We start from the raw sequence: 24,145 nt of genomic DNA on the forward strand, positions 1-24,145 counted from the left end.
TTTCATATGAATGGTTCTGAGGATGCAACCAGAGGATGCCATCTTTGCTTCATCCCACTGCATGCAATGTTCTCATCCAAGTGTCTAAGACTAGATCTCTGGAAACTTGCAGTGGGAGTAGAAGGGCATAGTATGAAACTACTAATGTTGTAACAGATAGTGTGTGCTTGAATCAGAGACAATGTGAGAATGACAACCAAATAATCAAAATGTTTGTATTTAATTGTTTATCCTGTTAATAATGTAAATAAATGTGATGATTTATTCATTTACTAATGTTTATAGTATTCTGTGCCACCTCATTTAGCTATGGTCACAGTATTCTGAAGGCATGCATATAGGACTTGACAGACACAATGACTACATCACAATGCAATTTACAGCAACTAAGGTGACAGCTGAGATATGTGGCAAATTTCAGAAATTAAATCAAGTGTGACACTGTATTACGAGATCAAAATGTTCTGGTAATTTGTGGATCTAACTGGGACAGAAGCAAATACAGCAACAGCTTAAATCCTCAGGATATAAACTTTTGTCATCATCTAAGAGTCTCTCAGAATATGAGTTCATCATTGGAATGGATAGTCCATTAGGGTACTGTCATCTGAAGGAGCTGAATAAATCCATTAAACTACATTTCACAGACCCAGAACTTCTTGGCTTTCCAGGCCTTAACATCTCATTCTCTGAGAGTAATCCCTGATGAAGTTGCATCAGGAAAAGGACATAGTTATTTTTCCAGCTGATAATGGGAATTCCAGCATGCTTCTTCACAAATTATGAAGAACATGGCAGCAATCCTAAACGATCCACATAGAAGACAATGACAGGTTGTCGCGTCCCAAGCGTGGGTTTTGCGAGGGATTGAGCGACACGGTTCGTAATCGGGAATTAGCCCGTTGACCTAATTGAGAGGGAGACTTTTGATCTGGCTAAGATGTTAAATTCCCTGGTGTGAAGGTACAAGACTAGGATGTTGGTAGAAGTAAACTCGTATGGACGTTATAAAAGTTCTAATTTATTCATAAAGAATACAGATCACCCTAACTGCGTAGTGATTGTACCTACAGAATAGCCAAGCCCATTACAGAGACGGTGACTGACTTCCACCGTTCTGGCTGCCTGATAGAACTTTCCAGCACTTTGCTGCCCACACTAGCACCCTACATCAGAGTCCCGCGGTCGCTGCCTAAACGCTCATCGGCGACTATCTCCAACTGTCTGCCTGCAGCCCGCCCTCAGCCCAAGTCGGCTGCTACTCACGCTGACTACCGTCGCTGCCTAAACCCGAGAGAGAGAGAGATCCCCGGAGCGGCGTGCCTCCGAGTTTTGTTAGCTCTTCCCCTTCGACCCCGCCAGCGCTTGGCATGACGTAGCGTCGAGTGCAACTTTTCCTTATTAGGGATTGTTTTAGTATTAACTTCAGTACTTTTCTTCAGAAGCTGGGTGGAGGGGTAGAGGGGCCTCTCCCTATATGGTCACGCACTGCGTCCTGAGCCCTTCATTGGCTCCTCATGACGTAGTGCGGTCCCCACCTAGGGCCCTCTTTCTTTCTCTGTCCGCTCCCAGACTTCTCCCTGTAGCCAAGAGTGTTGATACTGCAAGTTATTGTTTATTAAGGGACCTGCCCAGAGCGCCCTGTTTATCTTAATAGCTGAGTCTGCTTCCTTGCTTATCACGCGCAGCTGCCTGGCCGCTTGGACCGCCGCCTCGGCTATCTGGCTGCGTCGTTATCTTTTGTGACCCCTCTGACACGCCTGGCGTCCCCTGTTAACTCTATCTCCCCGTATGATTTCTGGTGTATCGTCTGAGAACAACTGCATTTAGACTTGGCTTTTCTGCGGTTACAACACCTCCCCCGCCAGGGAAATTGGCGTTACTCTTCAGAGTAGCGTCAATTGTGACTCTTTTATTTTTTTTTTCCATTACATGCTTTACAGATTTGTTTATTACATTAGCATCTGATATGTTATATTTTTCATTTTCATTTAGTAAAGTCAAATTAATTAAACACACAATAATACAATTACATTATACATGCCTAACATTCAGTTATGTCAAAAGCATTTGCATTAAAATCAAAAGACACTTTCATTGATACATACATTCACATTTCAATTAGAATTACATTTCAAATACAGTTACATTTCAATTACACATTTCAAATACAGTTACATTTCAATTACACATTTCAAATACAGTTATTTAACATCTGTTTCTGAAAGCGACCGTATCACCTTGGTCTTTTCCACATCTTTCATAAATTACTATCTCTTCAGTTTCTTTATTACTGTGTCTTCTAGCTGAACTAGTCTTTGGGTATTGGTTCACTATGGTATTTCTTATACATACTTTTCCACAACAATCACTGTCTTCAAAATATTTCCATATACTTTTAAAACAGTCTTTACAACATTTACAGTTTTTACAACAGCATGTTATTATGATTAGAATAACTATTGATATGGCTACATACGTAGTTATGGAGTAATGTGTGAAGTACCTGGAGTACTTCAATTCCTCCTCTTGTCTCTCTACCATCTTCTGGACATCATCCAGTCTTTTTCCTGCGACTTTCAAGTCGTCTAACTGTGTTATTACCTGGTCCAATGGCAAATCTAATGCTAACGTTGAGACATTCCTTTTTTCCTTGTTTACCACGCAACAATCGAATTCTAGATTGATCTGCGGAACCATGTCTTTCTTCGTCACATTACTCTGAATCACTCTATCTGTTTGTATGAACACTCTAGTGCCATACCCCTTACATTTACTGTAAAAACTAATTTTTCCTACCCCTTTTATTACTAGGTCCTTTGGTGGTTCCCTTCCACACAATACTGTTAAGCCTTCTTCCTTCGGTGCTACATATAGCCATTCGTTACTGTTTAGATGAGTCCAAAGGCTCTGATTCAGTGCGACTATTTTTCGCACACAATCTTCCGGAATTTCTCTTACCGGTTGCAACAATTTAGCTTCGCACTCTTCGTGGTCGAATGTTGACAGCAAGGCGAATGCTTGTTTGCACAGTCTCCTATTTTTACTTAGCTCCTTGCATTTTAGTTCCTCCGCAGAAAGTTTCGCGTACTGCCTTTTGGATTCATCTATTAGTAAGAATTCTTTCTCTGGCTGTATGTACACATATTTACCTTTCATGTTTGGAATTTCTTTTGGTAGTGGGAGTACTCTATACAAATTGAAATTGTTATTATTTATTAATGGAATATTAATTACATATCCTAGTATGCTACCCGAGATGAAAACATCTAAATCAATCATTCTTAACAATAGATAACCTGAGGACTCCGTAAGAGGAACAGGAAACTTTACATCTTTTAGTTCTTCCCGTATTAAACTTAGGTATTTTATAATTTGGACTGGATTAATTATATGAGGCTGTAGTATTCCCTTCTGAGCATTTACAATGGCATTTATCATTTGTTCGTATTCCTCTTCGATCTGACCAAACACTGCCGATAGTTGTAATACTTGCTCTGTTACTGTGGCGAAGGACGCTACACGTTTATACCCTATATCGGTTTCCTTCACGTATTCCTTCATGAATCGTTCTAGTCTTTGCATACCTGTCTTCAGAACGTGCTCATTTGACTCTAGTGTATATACCGTCCTGTTTACTCCCGCCAATGTGGCTCTTATCACTGCCACCTGTTCCTTTGTTAGCCTCAACAACCCTTCTGAGTTTTTCTCCATAGCGTCTATTCTTTCCTTATAGTATGCTGCATCTGCTTCGTCCAACGTCCCGAACAGTATTTTACTTACCTGCCCGACGAAGTTGAATACTCCTCTCTTCCTTCTGGTCTCGTGTTTCGTTAGCTGCTGTACTAAAAGTTGCAATCCTGTGATTTTTTCCACATGATGGGTTACTTGTTGGTCTAGTACCCTGCATTCTATTAATCCTACATTTAATTGTGTTAGTGTTTCTCGGCACCTTTGTACCGCTGCCCTACCATACCTCTCTGCATTCTGAAACCTTTCTGTTATTATATCTAGATTTACGTATGTGACTATTCTCCATGTGGTACTGTATATTTCTACCTGTCCTCTATTATCGTAATATAGTCCTGATGAACTCGGAAATGGCGTCACTTGGTACTCATTTGTTGCATGCTCTGATGCAGTGATGTAGTATGCTGTTATCACTATGACGAATTTCACGACCTGCCACTTGAGTGCCATACCTGAAATTTAAAAGAATTGTTTCAGCCTGTTGGCATGTACTTTTGTTTCCTTATTTCTTTTAACTTTTATTACTACGTTAGGACCTTCCACTTTTACTACTTCAAATGGACCTCTCCATTGTGAATCTAATTTCCGAGATCTACCCCGTCTCACCGACTCATCGTGCAGTAATACTTTATCTCCTACCTTGAAGTTTTTTGGATTTTGTTTCATGTCATACTGTTCCTTACTGATTTTCTTACTTCTTATAATCGAGTCTCTGGCCACTCTGTGGGATTCCTGCATTCTCGCTCTTAGTTTATTTACATACATTTCATAATTGTAACTTACCTGCTGTGTTTCTTGCTGCAGTACTCCTGGTATGTTAACCTTTCTTCCGTATAGTAATTCAAATGGTGTGTATCCTGTGCTGCTGTGTGGTGTAGTGTTGAACACAAAAATTGCATACGGTACCCATTTGTCCCAAGAACTTTGATCTCCTGTTACAAAGTGTCTGAGATACTCTACAATAGTTCTATGACTTCTTTCTAGTGCACCATTTGATTCAGGGTGGTACGCTGTAGTATTTATACGCTTTACCTTCAACAATTTACATACACTTTTAAATACATCACTCAGAAAGTTAGACCCTTGATCTGTTAATAATACTGATGGAATTCCATACCTTAATACTATGTTTTCCACAAATGCCTCAGCTACTGTTTCGGCATCTTGTTTGTCAATTGGGATTGCTAAGGTAAATTTACTCAGATCGTCTTGGAATGTTAACATGTACCTTTTTCCTGTATTAGATACATCTAGTGGACCCACTATATCCATCGCACACTTTCCGAATACTGTTTCTGCTGTGTCTGTAATTTCTAAGGGCATCCTAGTTTTCATTTGCGTGTTTTTATTCTTTTGACACGATGGGCATTTCCTAATGTAATTTTCAATGTCACGCTTCATTCCGCGCCACTGCTTGTATGCTTTAATTCTTTCGAGTGTCCTGTGCATTCCTTGGTGACCTCCCAAGGGATTGTCATGCATTTCCTTTAGTATATTTTCTTTTTCTTCGGGACTAATTTCCTCACCCCTATCCGTTTCCTGTTCTATTTCACTCGACACTTGTGCTTGCCGCACGTTTACGGAACTTTCTTCCCCATTTGCTTTTGCTGCCGAGATCTCTGTCTCCACCTTCTGCTTCACATCTATCTCTTCCTTCCCTTCATGCCTTATTCTACTCAGCGCATCCGCATTACTATTTAACTTTCCTGGCTTGTATATTACTTCATAATCATACTCCTCGAGTTTCAGTCTCCACTTCAGGAGTCTCGAACTCGGATCTTTGACACTAAATATCCACGTTAGTGGCTTATGGTCTGTCACTACAGTGAACTTTCTGCCATATACATATGGTCAGAACTGTTTTACTGCGTAAACTATAGCCAACAACTCTTTTTCCGTTGTGCTATAATTTAGTTCGGCTTTGTTCAATGCTCTGGATGCATATGCGATGGGCAAGTCTTCGCCAATCTTCTTACCTTGCGATAACACTGCACCCAAGGCTGCGTTACTCGCATCCGTTGTAATGATGAACGGTTTCGTAAAGTCAGGGTACTGAAGTAACGGAGGGTTTATTAATTTCTCTTTTAGTTCTTCGAACGCATTGTTCTGACGTTCGCTCCATCGGTACTCCACTCCCTTTTTTAAGAGCTCATGGAGAGGTTTCGCAATCTTGCTGAAGTTAGCAATGAAACGGCGGTAGTAACCTATCAATCCGAGAAACCCTTTTAGTTCCTTAGTTGTCTTTGGCTGTGGGAAGAACTTCACCTTCTCCACCTTCACCATATCTGGTGATATTCCTTTGTCAGTGATGCAATGACCTAGGAAGATTACTTCCTTCCTCAGGAATTCACACTTGTCTGGTTGCAGCTTCAAATTGTGCTCTCGCAACCTGTCAAATATTTCCCGGAGCTTTTCGTTATGCTCCTGCAGGTTTTTCCCATAACATACTATGTCGTCTAGATATACAAAGCATTTCACTCCTTGTAAACCTGCCAAGACTGTATTCATCAGTCTCTGAAAACATCCTGGGGCTCCCTTCAGTCCCATCGGCATTCGTTTGTATTCGTAATGCTGATAGTTTGAGCTAAATGCCGTTTTCTCTCTGTCCTTCTCGTCCGTCAATATTTGATGGTACCCGCTTGCGAGGTCAAGCATCGAGAAGTACTTAGCTTGCCCTAACTGATCCAGTATCTCGGAGATATTCGGTAGTGGAAATGCATCGCCTACAGTGATATCATTTAATCGTCTGTAGTCCACTACGATTCTCCACTTCTGTTTGCCACTAGCGTCTAGCTTCTTTGGAACTAACAGTAACGGTGCGTTCCAAGTGCTCTTACTCTCGACAATTATGTCATCTCTTAGCATCTGCTCTATTTGCTCCCTTAGCACTTCCTTTTGCGCTTCCGGGATCCTGTACGGTCTAGCGTTTACTGCCTTTCCCGCGTGTTCCGGTGCAATCGGTATTCTGTGCTTCACTGCGGAAGTATAGGACAGGTTGTCCCCTGGTAGATGAAATACATCTCCGTATTCCGCGCAAACCTCTGCTAGAGCGCTTTTCTCTTCAGCGTTCAAATGATCCATTCTTAATTGCCTTCGCAACACACTAGTACGACTTTCTGTCTTTCCTATGACATTAGTACAACATTTTACTTCGCGTATTTTCCCTACTTTTTCTAATTCTTCCGTCATTAACCTGACGTTTCCTAACTGCACTCTGTCTTCTGACAAGTTTAATGCACTTACTATGCATTTCCCATTTCGCACTTTTACTAACGCTTCAGGTACATGTACCCCTTGTGCAATCTCCTGCCTAGGAATAATCATTTCCTTTTCGATTCCCCTTTTTACATTTCCTTCCACCTTTAATAACATTATTTTTTCCTCTCGGGGCCCTATTTCCCCGCCTACTTCTGAATCTTGTTCGTTCTCATGTCCCTTTGGCTCTTCCTCTACTACTAAGGGTATATCTCGCCCTTTTAGTCTCACTATTTTACCTGCATAGTCTAACTTTATGCTCTGTCAAGAAATTTCTGCCTATCAGTCCGTCGTACGGAATATCTAATCCTCTCCCGTACACGTGAAATTTTTGCCCTACTTGCTCAGAACCGTCCACACTTAAGTGTACCTGTGCCGTACCTATTGTGCTGACGGCCTCACTGGTTACACCTTTTAGCCGAAGCCTTTCCGCTTCATTAATTGCAAGTGTACTATTTATCGGAATACTCGTTCTCTTGAGCAGACACAACTGTGCTCCAGTGTCTATTAGCAACTTCAAATATCTTTTTAATTCTATGCAGTATAAAACCAAAACGTCATTTTCTGTTGCACAGTCGATTACCCTAACTGAGGGTTTACCTATCGCAACAAGGCCCGACTGTGCGGCCTTGCCGCCTCTTAGTTTCCCTGCACCACTTTACCGGTTTTGCTCGATACTGGCACCCTGCCTTTTCTCCATGCGTGCCAGGGCCCTGCGTGACAATCTTTTGCGTAATGTCCCGGCCGCTTACACTTGAAACAAGCAACGTCTTTTACCCTCGTACACGGAACTCCACAGTTCCCTGGTAGATTACATTGTGGGCACCTCCACTCTCGTAACCCTCCATCAGCTTCCCTATGATTTCCTCTAAAGTCTCTTGTATCTATCGGCTGAATTTTTCTTAATCTTACCCGGCATTCCGCGTCTGTATGTCCTGGCTTGTCGCACCCGTAACAAAAATTCGTAAACTCTTTGCCCGTCATTATCCGTACTCTTCCCTCTGGCCTATTCTTTCTACACTTGCTTGCCATGTGCCCTCTCAATCCACAATTGAAACATTTCAAATCTCTAATATCTCTGGTATTCTTCACCGTTTCCTTTCCCCGGTTGAAAGTTACTCTTGGGGCTAGTCCCCGCTCTTTCATTGACAGTATTGCACTTTCTTCTTGCAATGCTAGTTCCACGGCCGCTGCTAGCGTGATTTCATCGCCTCTACTTCTTACTATCGTCTGTATTCTATCATTGCTTAACCCTTGTATAAAGCATGCTCTTCCTAGTGAATCAACCAGTTCTATTGCGCCCTTTAAGTTCTCCCTAGCCGTAACTCTGCTTACTGCTTCCCTGAAATCCCTTTGCATTTCATCTATTCGGCTTGCCCATGTCGCAATTGGCTCTCCTTGTCCCTGTCTCGATTGAAATATCTTGCACGCGTAGTAGTCAATGGTACGCTTACTCGCATAATTTTCCTCTAGAACATGTTTTACTTCCTGCCATGTCCCCGTGCGTTCCCTTACTTGCAGCCTCAATCTGGCCTCTCCGGTTATTTTGGCTTTAACAAACTTCAGTAACGTTTCGTGTTCCTCCGGTTTCACAAGTTCAAATGCAGCGTCTACATTTTCAATAAACTCCCTAAGATCTCTCTTATTTCCTTCGAACACTTTTGGAACTAGCTTACCGCTACTGGAGGACGACGGAACTTCGTTAGTTTGGGCCATCTTACCAACTTAACTATGTTAGCACTTTACAATACAAGATACAAAATTCTTAATATAATTTTATATGTACCGCTTCTCTTGTGGTGCGCCGTCTGTTCTGCTGATCCGCGTTGTCCCGCGTTGTGCCGTGCTGCTCCGAGCTGTCTCTGTGCTCTCTATGCCCGCGCTGTTCCGCGCTGCCGCGATGCGTCGGCCGCCGCTCGGCTGGGCTGTGCCGACCCCGTTGCTCACCTCGGCTGCCGCTGCTACGGCTGCTGCCGCTGCTCGGCCCGGACCCCCGGTCTCGAACTCTGGCTGCTTAGGCACCTTTGTGCCTCGTCGCTCCGCGTCGTGCTGCCGCTATCCTGCGTTGCCCTGCACCCGCGAGGACTACTTCTCTGGACTCTGTCGTAGTGGGGCTACTAATGCTGAAAGTTGCGAATCGCCACAACTTCCTGCTAATTGCCACAGTCGCTGTAGCAAAATCTACTGGCTCCTATCTCCTTTTTGCCTATATGCCTTTGTGGTACCCCACACCTGGCACCAAAACTTTTATTTATGTCGCGTCCCAAGCGTGGGTTTTGCAAGGGATTGAGCGACACGGTTCGTAAACGGGAATTAGCCCGTTGACCTAATTGAGAGGGAGACTTTTGATCTGGCTAAGATGTTAAATTTCCTGGTGTGAAGGTACAAGACTAGGATGTTGGTAGAAGTAAACTCGTATGGACGTTATAAAAGTTCTAATTTATTCATAAAGAATACAGATCACCCTAACTGCGTAGTGATTGTACCTACAGAATAGCCAAGCCCATTACAGAGACGGTGACTGACTTCCACCGTTCTGGCTGCCTGATAGAACTTTCCAGCACTTTGCTGCCCACACTAGCACCCTACGTCAGAGTCCCGCGGTCGCTGCCTAAACGCTCATCGGCGACTATCTCCAACTGTCTGCCTGCAGCCCGCCCTCAGCCCAAGTCGGCTGCTACTCACGCTGACTACCGTCGCTGCCTAAACCCGAGAGAGAGAGAGATCCCCGGAGCGGCGTGCCTCCGAGTTTTGTTAGCTCTTCCCCTTCGACCCCGCCAGCGCTTGGCATGACGTAGCGTCGAGTGCAACTTTTCCTTATTAGGGATTGTTTTAGTATTAACTTCAGTACTTTTCTTCAGAAGCTGGGTGGAGGGGTAGAGGGGCCTCTCCCTATATGGTCACGCACTGCGTCCTGAGCCCTTCATTGGCTCCTCATGACGTAGTGCGGTCCCCACCTAGGGCCCTCTTTCTTTCTCTGTCCGCTCCCAGACTTCTCCCTCTAGCCAAGAGTGTTGATACTGCAAGTTATTGTTTATTAAGGGACCTGCCCAGAGCGCCCTGTTTATCTTAATAGCTGAGTCTGCTTCCTTGCTTATCACGCGCAGCTGCCTGGCCGCTTGGACCGCCGCCTCGGCTATCTGGCTGCGTCGTTATCTTTTGTGACCCCTCTGACACGCCTGGCGTCCCCTGTTAACTCTATCTCCCCGTATGATTTCTGGTGTATCGTCTGAGAACAACTGCATTTAGACTTGGCTTTTCTGCGGTTACAACAAGGTAACAAAAATCTACAGTAGTAACACCCACAGTAGCAAATTACAATAAAAGTATAGTCACGTTAAAGCTCACAACACGAAACAAGTCAACTGCCAGGCTGGTACCAGTGTAACAACAAGATCCACGAATGGAGTGCAATTAGATACCATGTAGTACACAACAGAATGAAGGAGAGAGCACTCTGCTCCATGGTTACCAGGTGTACTTGTATGAAATGAGCGTTAAGATACAAATGTGTTGATAGGGAACATTTGTTGTGAACGAGCCTTAATTTTTTGTTTGTTTGGTTGGCATGACATCTGTCAAAGATATTTAGTGTACATCAAGTCATGGAACAAAGATCATCATATGTTTTCATCGTGTTAACAATGTCGAATTTTGTACCAGAAAGCGATGATTTGCGGAAAGCGTTAATTTTTTTGTTTTCGTTTGAAAAAAAAAAAGTGCTGCAGAGTTGCATTGAATGCTTGTTGAGGCATGGGGTGATCATGCTCTATCAGAAGCAACATTCAAAAGATGGTTTCAACGGTTCAGAAATAATGATTTTGACGTAAGAAATGAAGAACGTGGAAGACCACCTAAAAAGTTCGAAGATGCCGAGTTGCAAGAAATATTGGATGAAGCTGATACTTTGGGTCAGAAGCAAATGGCAGCAATGCTAAATGTTCACAACAAACAATTTCTGACTGTTTGAATGCTATGGGAAAGATCCAAAAGTGTGGAAAATGGGTGCCACATGAATTGAATGAATGACAGATGGAAAATTGAAAACAATTTGTCAAATTTTGCTTCAAAGACATGAAAGAAAATAAATTTTGCATCATATTGTTACTGACAAAGAAAAATGGATTTATTTTAAGAATCCTAAATGGAAAAAATCATGGGTTAATCTGGGACAACCATCAACATCGACTGCAAAACCAGATCGATTCGGCAAGAAGACAATGCTCTGTGTTTGGTGGAATCAGAAAGGTGTGGTGTATCATGAGCTTCTAAAACCTGGTGCCACTGTGAATACTAATCGCTACAGACAACAAATGATTAATTTGAACTATGCATTGAGCGAAAAAAGACCAGAATGGGCCAGAAGACATGGCAAAGTAATTTTTTTACACGACAATGCACCTGCACACAAATCAAAACTGGTTCAGGATACAATCAAAACTCTTGGCTGGGAGCAGCTACCCCACCCGCCGTATTCACCAGACTTGGCCCCTTCCAACTACCATTTGTTTTCCTCAGTGGGACACACATTGCCTGAGGAACACTTTGATTCCTACGAAGAAGTCAAAAATTGGATGTCTGGTTGGTTTGCTTCAAAAGACGAACGTTTCTATTGGCCTGGCGTCCACAAATTGCCAGAAAGGTGGTCAAAATGTATAAAAAGCTATGGTCAGTACTTTGAATAAAATGTTTTTACTTTTCAATTCAAAATTACTGTTTCATTTTCACAAAAAACACTCATTTCATACCGGTACACATGGTAAATAGACAAAAATTAGAATGTCCGACTCGGTGGTGCTGGACAGTGGCAATGTGCACCATTTGGAATGCACTGAAGTCTATGAGATCTGAAGTTGCCATGTCCTGGCGGCCAGTATTAGCCAAGAAACAAGTGATGGGCTAGCACCTGTTGATTTTGACTGACATGATTGGTGTAGTAGCTGCAGATTATCACAGTCATCTCCTCTTATCGGGAAAGCTGTAAGTTCGTGTTATACCGGCATCCCTCAACCATAAAATGGGACAGCGCTTGGTGTTCAGATTGGTGACATTGTCTTGTGTTGTGCTGCTGGTGGGTGCCGTGTGCACTTCAAAGAGTTCGCTGTTGACTTGCATTGGAGAATAGTGCCAAAAGTGACTTGGGCGGTGATGGGATTGCTGTGGGTGGGACGATGACACCAGGTTCTCAGAAATGACTTGGGCCATGGGAGCAGAAGAGAGCTTTGGCAGAAGTGGTGCCTGCTGTCCCTGACTTCGGCTGTTGTGAACAGTCTTCTGCACCCAGGTTCTGATGAACTGGATGAAGGCTAGAAACAATGTAGGAGGGTGAACAAGGTGTAGAATCATATGGGGACATAATCTGTGGAAGGGCCACCATGAACGAAAGGTAGGAAAGAGGACCAAGAACAGGAAGAGCAGACTTCTTCCAGATGTGGGTGGAGGTGGCAGAGAAGAGCCCTCCACTGGGGGTTGGCGTCGATTTTGGTAGTGGGTAGCCAGCCTGTCTTCTGTCTGCAATATGAAGACATGCCGACCATGCTGGCTGTGGATGATTGCTGGGATCCAGCACTCACGGCGACTAAACACGCAAGCCCAGATCGGAGTTCCAGGTGTGTAGTGCACCTTCTGATCTGCCTTTGGTGTAGGGAGCAAGAGATTCAGCACTACGCTTGGCTGACAGCCATGCAAACACTTCAGCAAGCTCTTCTCACCCATGGGAGAGAACCTGCAGGAAGTAAGAAAGTATGTGGTGCAGTATATTCATCCAAGGTTGTGCCACCATCCACTTCTTCATTTGTGTCTTAAATGTACAGATGAGGTGTTATGCCTTCACATTTGGCTGAACATGAAATGGGTGCATGAATATGTTGAATACCATGGTGTGCTCAAAAATCCTGAAAAGTATGATGGATGAATTGAGGACCATTGTCAGTTATCGGGGTGCAGTGCAGAGCAGTCCTTCAGTGGATAAGATGCAAGTGGGAACCTAACCATTGTATTTGCCATAGTGGAGCAGCAGTTGGCTACAAACAGAAACTGGGAGTTGGCTTTGATGATGACCAATCAATAACACTCAAGAAGGGGGCGTAGAAGTTAACACGGACGTGAACCCACAGCTGTAATGGCTCAGGCAATGGTGTACAATATTGTGAGAAAGAGGCCTGATGACCTGCACATTTAGAGCAAGTGCTGATTAAATGTCCTATCCCACAATCAGTTCCAGGCCAGTAGACATAGTGGCAGGCCAGTATCCTCATGTGCAAGATGTCCCAGTGAAGAATGTCTTTGAAACAACCACCTGTGGAACAGTGTTCATGTGGCAATAAGAGAATTCCATTGAGAGGCATGAATCTGTGTCTCAGCAAAAAATAATTGCAGACGGGATCCAATGAACAAGCCAGAGGTCTCCGATGCCACTCTTGCTGAACATATATTTGCACTTGACAAAGAACAGAGTTGGAGGTCATGGCGTGAATGATGTGAGAACTGCTAATAGGGAATCCGCCGACTGTCCAGCTATCCTCCTCATCAAGATAAAAATTAAATACTTTATCTTGATCAAAACTAGGGTCAGGTCCCATCAGAAAAAGCAGAAGACCATCGCATTGGAGTGCTGAACAGTAGGCTGGAAGTGAAGCTCATAATTATGTCTGCTGTGAAACAGGGCCCACCATTAGTCCATGAGTTGTCGTGTTGGGTAAATGTGCTGCAGACTAAAAAGAGACACCAATGGCGTGTGATCAGTCGCCAATGACAGTGAGATGCGGGCGTAAATATAGGTTACCATATCTACCATTATAAGGACAATGACTATGCTACCAAAGTGCTCTGTGTTACCACCTAGACATCCTGCAGTGTTTGGGGCTACAGGCATCAGTATCACCAAAAGTTCACATGGAGGGCATACCATTAAGGTACATAATTAGTGCCCTCAGGTCTTTGACAAGTGAACTGTCAAAAGATGTAGCCACCATACAAGGTGCTCCAGTGGGACACTGCTGTCACCAGATTGAAAATTCTGCACATTTTGTGGATATTGTCAGAACATTAAAATCAGACACTGGTAACATATTGGAACTTTTTAAAATTATTATTATTCTTTCATTGGTCATCAGTGTTCGTCTCCAAGAAATATATTTCCCTGAACAACATGTTGAACATCATATTAGGTTGTTTGCATCACTGCTTAACAGCAATGTGCTTCCTTCTGGATGTGAAGTACTATTAGAATTCAGTCAAGTTTGTGATGGACTCACCTCTATCATCTGTTGTGGTGTATTTCTGCAATGAGTAGTTTCATGAAATCACGCTAAAGATAGTGGCACACCCACTTAAGTATTTGTAACAATACATAGATGATATGTTTGTAGTGTGGCAACAAAACTTAATAGAGACTTTCTAAATTAATACTGTGATCTCTTAAATGATTTTCATAAATGTGCCAAATTTATTACAGAAGTTGAGAATAACAACTGTTTCCTGTTTCTGAAGGTACATGTGAAATAATAAAAATAAAAATAAAAATAAAAATAATAATAAAAGAATAGGCCTCCGGTATGTTCTGCCAGTCGTAAAAGGCGACGAAAAGAACAAACCACTAATAGAGCTAACCCCCCTTTAGTGTGATTAGTTGGTTCAGGACAGAACTAAAGAAGCCTCGGACAAGCGCCGTCATGGTCGGGGACGATGCTTGAACCCTATGCCCGCCCACAGTGGTAACGACACTGCTAGCCAACTGGAAAATGATTTAAATCCAAATAGAGGTGTTTTGCAGGATATGTTTCCTGTAACCACCCTAGAAGGAAAACACAGACAGAGGATGAGATGGTGAGATGAAGTTAATCGACACCTCATGTTCTGTTATTACCAAGCAACAAACCTAGGAACCAACACAACTGGATACAGATCACAAGTATACACAACATTTATTACCATATAACCAGAATTAAAATTTTTAACAGAACGACTAGCTGATCAGATCCGCGTAATAATCAAAAATAACAGGATACCCCAGTCAGAATTAAAAAACATCAAACAACAAGTACAACAAATACTGGAACAAAATAATGTGCAATCAGAAGAAGAAGAAGAAGAAAATACAGTAATGGACTCAAACATCCCAGATCAAACAAACAAAGAACAACACACATCAATTAAACAATCAGAGGAAAACGAAATCTTAAGACTGCCACCAGAACAAGTACAAAAAGAACACGAAGTGACACACATGTTAGATATAGAAGAAAAATTTCAGCTGACATATATAGAATACAAAGACACACATACAGACATTAGACCATTCTTGCATAGACCGCCAAATAACCCACAAGTCGAAACAAGAATAAAAACTATCAACATAATCATACACAACAAAATAAATGAAAACACAACTATGGAAGAGTTACAACTACTGGTTTATATAGGAGCACTCACTACACTAAATATACACACTACGCAGGCAGAGATCAGAACCAACCAACACACAGAAGAAACCCACAAAACCAGCATGGCAACACAGGCTACAGATCAGAATAGAAAAACTGAGAAGAGACATTGGACAGCTAACACAATTTATAAGACATCAAATGACAGAAAAAAAACAAACGAAAAAGGTTAGGTAAAGTCTCACAACAAGAAGCGATAGAGCAATTAGATGAAAAGAAGCAGAAATTACAAGCATTGGCCAAACGACTTAGAAGATACAAAAAAAGTGAAAATAGAAGGAAACAAAACCAAACATTCAACACAAACCAAAAGAAATTTTACCAGACAATAGATAACACACACATTAAAATAGACAATCCACCAAACATAAGACATGGAACACTTCTGGAGCAACATATGGTCAAACCCGGTACAACATAACAGGCATGCACGGTGGATAGAAGCAGAAACAGACACATACAAGATGATACCACAAATGCCTGAAGTGATAATTTTGCAACATGAAGTCACGAAAGCAATTAATTCTACTCACAATTGGAAAGCCCCTGGAAAAGATAAAATAGCAAATTTCTGGCTAAAGAAGTTCACCTCAACACATTCACATCTAAATTATTTAACAATTACATTGCAGACCCATACACATTCCCTGATACACTTACACATGGAATAACTTATATGAAACCTAAAGATCAAGCAGACACAGCAAACCCAGCTAAATACCGCTCATAACATGCCTACCAACAATATACAAAATATTAACTTCAGTCATTACACAGAAATTAATGACACATACAACACAGAACAAAATTATAAATGAAGAACAAAAAGGCTGTTGCAAAGGAGCACGAGGATGTAAAGAGCAACTGATAATAGACGCAGAGGTAACATATCAAGCTAAAACTAAACGAAGGTCGCTACACTACGCATACATTGATTACCGAAAAGCTTCTGATAGTGTACCCCACTCATGGTTACTACAAATATTGGAAATATACAAAGTAGATCCTAAATTGATACAGTTCCTAACCATAGTAATGAAAAATTGGAAAACCACACTTAATATCCAAACAGATTCAAATAATATTACATCACAGCCAATACAGATTAAGCGTGGAATATAGCAAGGAGACTCATTAAGTCCTTTCTGGTTCTGCCTTGCTCTGAACCCACTATCCAACATGCTAAATAATACAAATTATGGATACAATATTACTGGAACATACCCACACAAAATCACACATTTGCTATACATGGATGATCTAAAACTACTGGCAGCAACAAATCAACAACTCAACCAATTACTAAAGATAACAGAAGTACTCAGCAATGATATAAATATGGCTTTTGGAACAGACAAATGTAAGAAAAATAGCATAGTCAAGGGAAAACAAACTAAACAAGAAGATTACATATTGGATAAGCACAGCGGCTGCATAGAAGTGATGGAAAAAACAGATGCCTATAAATATCTAGGATACAGACAAAAAATAGGAATAGATAATACAAATATTAAAGAAGAACTAAAAGAAAAGTATAAACAAAGACTAACAAAAATACTGGAAACAGAATTGACAGCAAGAAACAAAACAAAAGCTATAAATACTTATGCTATACCAATATTGACCTACTCATTTGGAGTAGTGAAATGGAGTAACACAGACCTAGAAGCACTCAATAAACTTACACGATCACAATGCCACAAATATACATTCAGCAACAGAAAGATTCACATTAAGCAGAAAGGAAGGAGGAAGAGGATTTATCGACATAAAAAACCTACGTTATGGACAGGTAGACAATTTAAGAAAATTCTTTCTAGAACAAGCAGAAACTAGCAAAATACACAAAGCAATCACTCATATAAATACCATCGGCTACACCACTGCGATTTCATAACCACTTCTACAACCCTTTAGATCACATAACATCAACAGATACGAATAAAGTAAATTGGAAAAATAAAACACTACATGGCAAGCACCTGTATCATCTAACGCAGCCACACATCGATCAAGACGCATCCAACACATGGCTAAGAAAAGGCAATATATACAGTGAGATGGAAGGATTCATGATTGCAATACAGGATCAAACAATAAACACCAGATATTACAGCAAGCATATTATTAAAGATCCCAATACCACAACAGATAAATGCAGACTTTGCAAACAACAAATAGAAACAGTAGATTACATCACAAGCGGATGTACAATACTAGCCAATACAGAATACACCAAAAGACATGCTAATGTAGCAAAAATAATACATCAACAACTTGCCATACTACATAAACTAATAAAACAACATGTTTCCACATACAAGTATGCACCACAAAATGTTCTGGAGAATGATGAATACAAATTGTACTGGAACAGAACCATTATAATGAATAAAACACCACCACACAACAAACCTGGCATTATACTCACCAATAAAAAAAAAAGAAATTAACACAGCTAATCAAAATATCCATACCAAACACAACAAATATACAGAAGGTAACAGGAGAAAAAATTGAAAAATACATCCAACTGGATGAGGAAGTCAAGGACATGTGGCATCGGGATAAAGTTGACATTATACCAATTATACTATCAACCTTCCCCATGAACCATGGACCTTGCAGTTGGTGGGGAGGCCTGCGTGCCTCAGCGATACAGATGGCCGTACCGTAGGTGCAACCACAACGGAGGGGTATCTGTTGAGAGGCCAGACAAACGTGTGGTTCCTGAAGAGGGGCAGCAGCCTTTTCAGTAGTTGCAGGGGCAACAGTCTGGATGATTGACTGATCTGGCCTTGTAACATTAACCAAAACGGCCTTGCTGTGCTGGTACTGTGAACGGCTGAAAGCAAGGGGAAACTACAGCCGTAATTTTTCCTGAGGACATGCAGCTTTACTGTATGATTAAATGATGATGGCATCCTCTTGGGCAAAATATTCCGGAGGTAAAATAGTCCCCCATTCGGATCTCCGGGCGGGGACTACTCAGGAGGATGTCGTTATCAGGAGAAAGAAAACTGGCGTTCTACGGATCGGAGCGTGGAATGTCAGATCCCTTAATCGGGCAGGTAGGTTAGAAAATTTAAAAAGGGAAATGGATAGGTTAAAGTTAGATATAGTGGGAATTAGTGAAGTTCGGTGGCAGGAGGAACAAGACTTCTGGCCAGGTGACTACAGGGTTATAAACACAAAATCAAATAGGGGTAATGCAGGAGTAGGTTTAATAATGAATAGGAAAATAGGAATGCGGGTAAGCTACTACAAACAGCATAGTGAACGCATTATTGTGGCCAAGATAGATACGAAGCCCACACCTACTACAGTAGTACAAGTTTATATGCCAACTAGCTCTGCAGATGATGAAGAAATTGAAGAAATGTACGATGAAATAAAAGAAATTATTCAGATAGTGAAGGGAGATGATAATTTAATAGTAATGGGTGACTGGAATTCGAGTGTAGGAAAAGGGAGAGAAGGAAACATAGTAGGTGAATATGGATTGGGGCTAAGAAATGAAAGAGGAAGCCGCCTAGTAGAATTTTGCACAGAGCACAACTTAATCATAGCTAACACTTGGTTTAAGAATCATGAAAGAAGGTTGTATACGTGGAAGAACCCTGGAGATACTAAAAGGTATCAGATAGATTATATAATGGTAAGACAGAGATTTAGGAATCAGGTTTTAAGTTGTAAGACATTTCCAGGGGCAGATGTGGACTCTGACCACAATCTATTGGTTATGACCTGTAGATTAAAACTGAAGAAACTGCAAAAATGTGGGAAATTAAGGAGATGGGACCTGGATAAACTGAAAGAACCAGAGGTTGTACAGAGTTTCAGAGAGAGCATAAGGGAACAATTGACAGGAATAGGGGAAAGAAATACAGTAGAAGAAGAATGGGTAGCTCTGAGGGATGTAGTAGTGAAGGCAGCAGAGGATAAAGTAGGTACAAAGACGAGGGCTGCTAGAAATCCTTGGGTAACAGAAGAAATATTGAATTTAATTGATGAAAGGAGAAAATATAAAAATGCAGTAAATGAAGCAGGCAAAAAGGAATACAAACGTCTCAAAAATGAGATCGACAGGAAGTGCAAAATGGCTAAAGAGGGATGGCTAGAGGACAAATGTAAGGATGTAGAAGCTTATCTCACTAGGAGTAAGATAGATACTGCCTACAGGAAAATTAAAGAGACCTTTGGAGAGAAGAGAACCACGTGTATGAATATCAAGAGCTCAGATGGCAGCCCAGTTCTAAGCAAAGAAGGGAAGGCAGAAAGGTGGAAGGAGTATATAGAAGGTTTATACAAGGGCGATGTACTTGAGGACAATATTATGGAAATAGAAGAGGATGTAGATGAAGACGAAATGGGAGATACGATACTGCGTGAAGAGTTTGACAGAGCACTGAAAGACCTGAGTCGAAACAAGGCCCCCGGAGTAGACAACATTCCATTAGAACTACTGACGGCCTTGGGAGAGCCAGTCATGACAAAACTCTACCAGCTGGTGAGCAAGATGTATGAGACAGGCGAAATACCCTCAGACTTCAAGAAGAATATAATAATTCCAATCCCAAAGAAAGCAGGTGCTGACAGATGTGAAAATTACCGAACTATCAGTTTAATAAGCCACGGCTGCAAAATACTAACGCGAATTCTTTACAGACGAATGGAAAAACTGGTAGATGCAGACCTCGGGGAAGATCAGTTTGGATTCCGTCGAAATGTTGGAACACGTGAGGCAATACTGACCTTACTACTTATCTTAGAAGAAAGATTTAGAAAAGGCAAACCTACGTTTCTAGCATTTGTAGACTTAGAGAAAGCTTTTGACAATGTTGACTGGAATACTCTTTTTCAAATTCTAAAGGTGGCAGGGGTAAAATGCAGGGAGCGAAAGGCTATTTATAATTTGTACAGAAACCAGATGGCAGTAATAAGATTCGAGGGGAATGAAAGGGAAGGAGTGGTTGGGAAAGGAGTGAGACAGGGTTGTAGCCTCTCCCCGATGTTATTCAATCTGTATATTGAGCAAGCAGTAAAGGAAACAAAAGAAAAATTTGGAGTAGGTATTAAAATTCATGGAGATGAAGTAAAAACTTTGAGGTTCGCCGATGACATTGTAATTCTGTCAGAGACTGCAAAGGACTTGGAAGAGCAGTTGAACAGAATGGACAGTGTCTTGAAAGGAGGATATAAGATGAACATTAACAAAAGCAAAACGAGGATAATGGAATTTAGTCAAATTAAATCGGGTGATGCTGAGGGAATTAGATTAGGAAATGAGAGAATTAAAGTAGTAAAGGAGTTTTGCTATTTAGGAAGTAAAATAACTGATGATGGTCGAAGTAGAGAGGATATAAAATGTAGACTGGCAATGGCAAGGAAAGCGTTTCTGAAGAAGAGAAATTTGTTAACATCGAATATAGATTTATGTTTCAGGAAGTCGTTTCTGAAAGTATTTGTTTGGAGTGTAGCCATGTATGGAAGTGAAACATGGACGATAACTAGTTTGGACAAGAAGAGAATAGAAGCTTTCGAAATGTGGTGCTACAGAAGAATACTGAAGATAAGGTGGATAGATCACGTAACTAATGAGGAGATATTGAATAGGATTGGGGAGAAGAGAAGTTTGTAGCACAACTTGACTAGAAGAAGGGATCGGTTGGTAGGACATGTTTTGAGGCATCAAGGGATCACAAATTTAGCATTGGAGGGCAGCGTGGAGGGTAAAAATCGTAGAGGGAGACCGAGAGATGAGTACACTAAGCAGATTCAGAAGGATGTAGGTTGCAGTAGGTACTGGGAGATGAAGCAGCTTGCACAGGATAGAGTAGCATGGAGAGCTGCATCAAACCAGTCTCAGGACTGAAGACAACAACAACAACAACAATCAACTACAGGAGTCATACCACACAATATCCACCAGTACATCAAAGCAATACAGCTACATCCAAACGTGTCACGCTTGATCAAGGTCCGCGTCGCTTTCCATTTTTAACCAGACATAACATCTGAGAAAGGAAAGAAATAATAATAATAATAATAATAATAATAATAATAATAATAATAATAATTGTAATAATGTGATGCTACTCTGAAGACATGGGTAGTGGGAACCAAACACATGTAGTAGAGTATGACGATCATTACAGTAATCTTGCTGTATGTGCTGTTTGCCTCTGTAATATATGGTACCCATTCTTTATGAGTCCAGTCATACTTCATGATAACTCTGCAATCATCATGCTAACAAAAAAAAAAAATTGTTGTTCAAATGTGACACACCATCTAACCTAATAGGTCTTAACAGTTATACCTGTGATAGGATAAATTTTGCACTGAAGGTGATTAAAAGGATGTGAAACATATAGCAAAGAAATGGATGATGAGACATTCAGTTTGATTAGATTTTTGTCAGTATTATTGTTCTGATTATAATGGGAACAGCTGAGGACCTCATTTCAGAAGCTGGCTTTATAAAATTATAACTCCAACATGAAAGGTTGTTGAAATACTCAGTATAGTACAACTGTGAGAGGTACAAATCCTTCAACCTCTTCTCCTATTTTTTCACAGGAGAAGGAAATTAAAGTTCAATAAATGTTTCCCTCTGCTTTTGTATGTCTCTTCATAAGTGTGCTGTGGCTTCATAAGTAGACATTTCTGTGTCTTTATTTGGCTTTCCTTTATTGATGTCCAGTTAATGGAATGGAAATGTTGTGAGTTGTGTAGAGCTTTAAAGTAATATCCAATCTGTTTTTCCATTGTGTTGGTAGTTAGAATAGGTTATGTTAATTTAATGAAAGTTATTTACATCAAAGAATTTCATTTAATTTTAAGTAGGTTTCATGTTTTTTTTTCTGCACACTATATGCAAACCTCAACTGAAAATTGTTATTTTGACACACACATAGTTCCTTAAGAAAACTGTAGTAAATCTGATGTATTCTGTTGTAGGACATTGTTGTTCTCCTGTTACAAAACAATGCAAAAGTTGATGTAATAAATGGAGAAGGCCAAACACCAAGAGACTTGGCCAAAAATGAAGATGTTGCAAAACTGCTTTGGGCTGCAGAAAAAACAGACATGCGCCACAAAGAGGAAAGGCTCCTTGCAGCAGCGAGAGAAGGGGACCTAAACACTTTGAACATTTTGGTAATTATAATATTAAGAACTTGCTGGATGTGTTTTTTCTTGCACTGTAATCCAGTATAATTTGCTTAATTTTCAATAGATAACTACTCACCCATGAACCATGGACTGATATGGCCTTGTAACATCAACCGATACGGCCTTGCTGTGCTGGTACTGTGAACAGTTGTAAGCAAGGGAAAATCACACTTGTTGTTTTTACCAAGGCCATGCAGCTCTGCTGTATGGTCAAATGATGGCATCCTTTTGGGTAAAATATTCTGGATGCAAAGTAATCCTACACTCAGATCTCTGGGCTGGGACCACCCAGGAAGATGTCATCATCTGGAAAAACAAAACTATAGGTTGGAATGTTAGATTCCTTAATTGGGCAGGTAGGTTAGAAAATCGATAAATGGAAATGGATAAGTTGAAGTTAGATGTAGTGGTCATTACTGAAGTTCCGTGGCAGGATGAACAGGACTTCTAGTCAGTTGAGTATAGGGTTACAATTATCACAACCAAGACAAGTACAAAGCAAACACATTCCACAATGGTACGTGCTTATATGCCAACTAGCTCTGCAGATAATGAAGAGATTGAAAAACTGTGTGATGAAATAAAAGAAATTATTCAGCTAGTTGAGGAATAGAAGTTGATTTGTGATAGGAGACTGTAATGCAGTAGTAGGTAAAGAACATATATACTTTGTTCTGAAAAGACAATGCTCTACATGGGCTCAGAAAGAAATTATAGAATGGATTACACAACTCAGTAACATTGTTTTCTCAAGAGAATGGTCTACGTTGTGCTGCACAGATGACTTAGAATGTATACACCTTCATACATCCTTATAAAGTTATGAAACAAACAAATAGATTGAACTATCAAATCAATTTTATTCATGTTACAATTTATTGAAGTGCCGAATACCTGGATCCTCAACACTAATGTGCTAGAAAAATATGTGGAACAGAACTGACGTTTTTGTAGCATTAGAATATTTTAAATGACACATTTTATTCATGTGAAGTTCAGTTATTAATTAAAGTGGCCAGTCTTTACGCAATGAAAAATAATCAGCACAAGTCTAAAACCCAGCATGCACAATTACAGTGGGAAGTAATTTGTTCTGTTGTGGCATAAAACAATGTCTCTACTTTACAAAAATATCATTGCTCTCATTTACCATGATACAGTTCAGATTTAGCACAATCCTTCAGTAATTTTATTAGTGTAATTACAGTGCAGTGATACATTTAAGACAGTGCAGAATATGAATCGCCGAGTCGAAAAACAGTTCACTATGATGACGATGGTAGTCTGCAGTACTTGTTGATCACATTGCAGTTCACTTTTAAAAAAATCATTTATTTAGATTACAGATATCACTTGTTGGTAGTTAACATTAAAGTTTTTCAGTTTTGCGGTTTCCAGTGTGCATATATTCCATTATATAATGCACATTACTGTGGAATGATTCAACAGTGAGCACCTGTCTGACGTAGATGTTACTTGTTTACTTTCAGACTGCAGACTGACCCTTTCATGACTGAGAC

The 24,145-nt window shown here is 40.8% G+C and overlaps 1 protein-coding gene across 7 annotated transcripts in view; it reads left to right on the plus strand.

Annotated features, from left to right (window-relative positions):
• Nucleotides 1–24,145, plus strand: part of LOC126344938 (oxysterol-binding protein-related protein 1-like) — a 413,895-nt gene that overhangs the window by 40,656 nt on the left and 349,094 nt on the right. For all 7 annotated transcript variants that reach the window (XM_050002065.1, XM_050002064.1, XM_050002066.1 and 4 more), the window contains one exon: nt 22,413–22,610. In XM_050002065.1, coding sequence (XP_049858022.1) covers nt 22,413–22,610 — 198 coding nt within the window. The remainder of the gene's footprint in view (nt 1–22,412; nt 22,611–24,145) is intronic.

The sequence above is a fragment of the Schistocerca gregaria genome, chromosome 1 (genome assembly GCF_023897955.1).
Source record: "Schistocerca gregaria isolate iqSchGreg1 chromosome 1, iqSchGreg1.2, whole genome shotgun sequence".
Classification (NCBI taxonomy): Eukaryota; Metazoa; Arthropoda; class Insecta; order Orthoptera; family Acrididae; genus Schistocerca; species Schistocerca gregaria.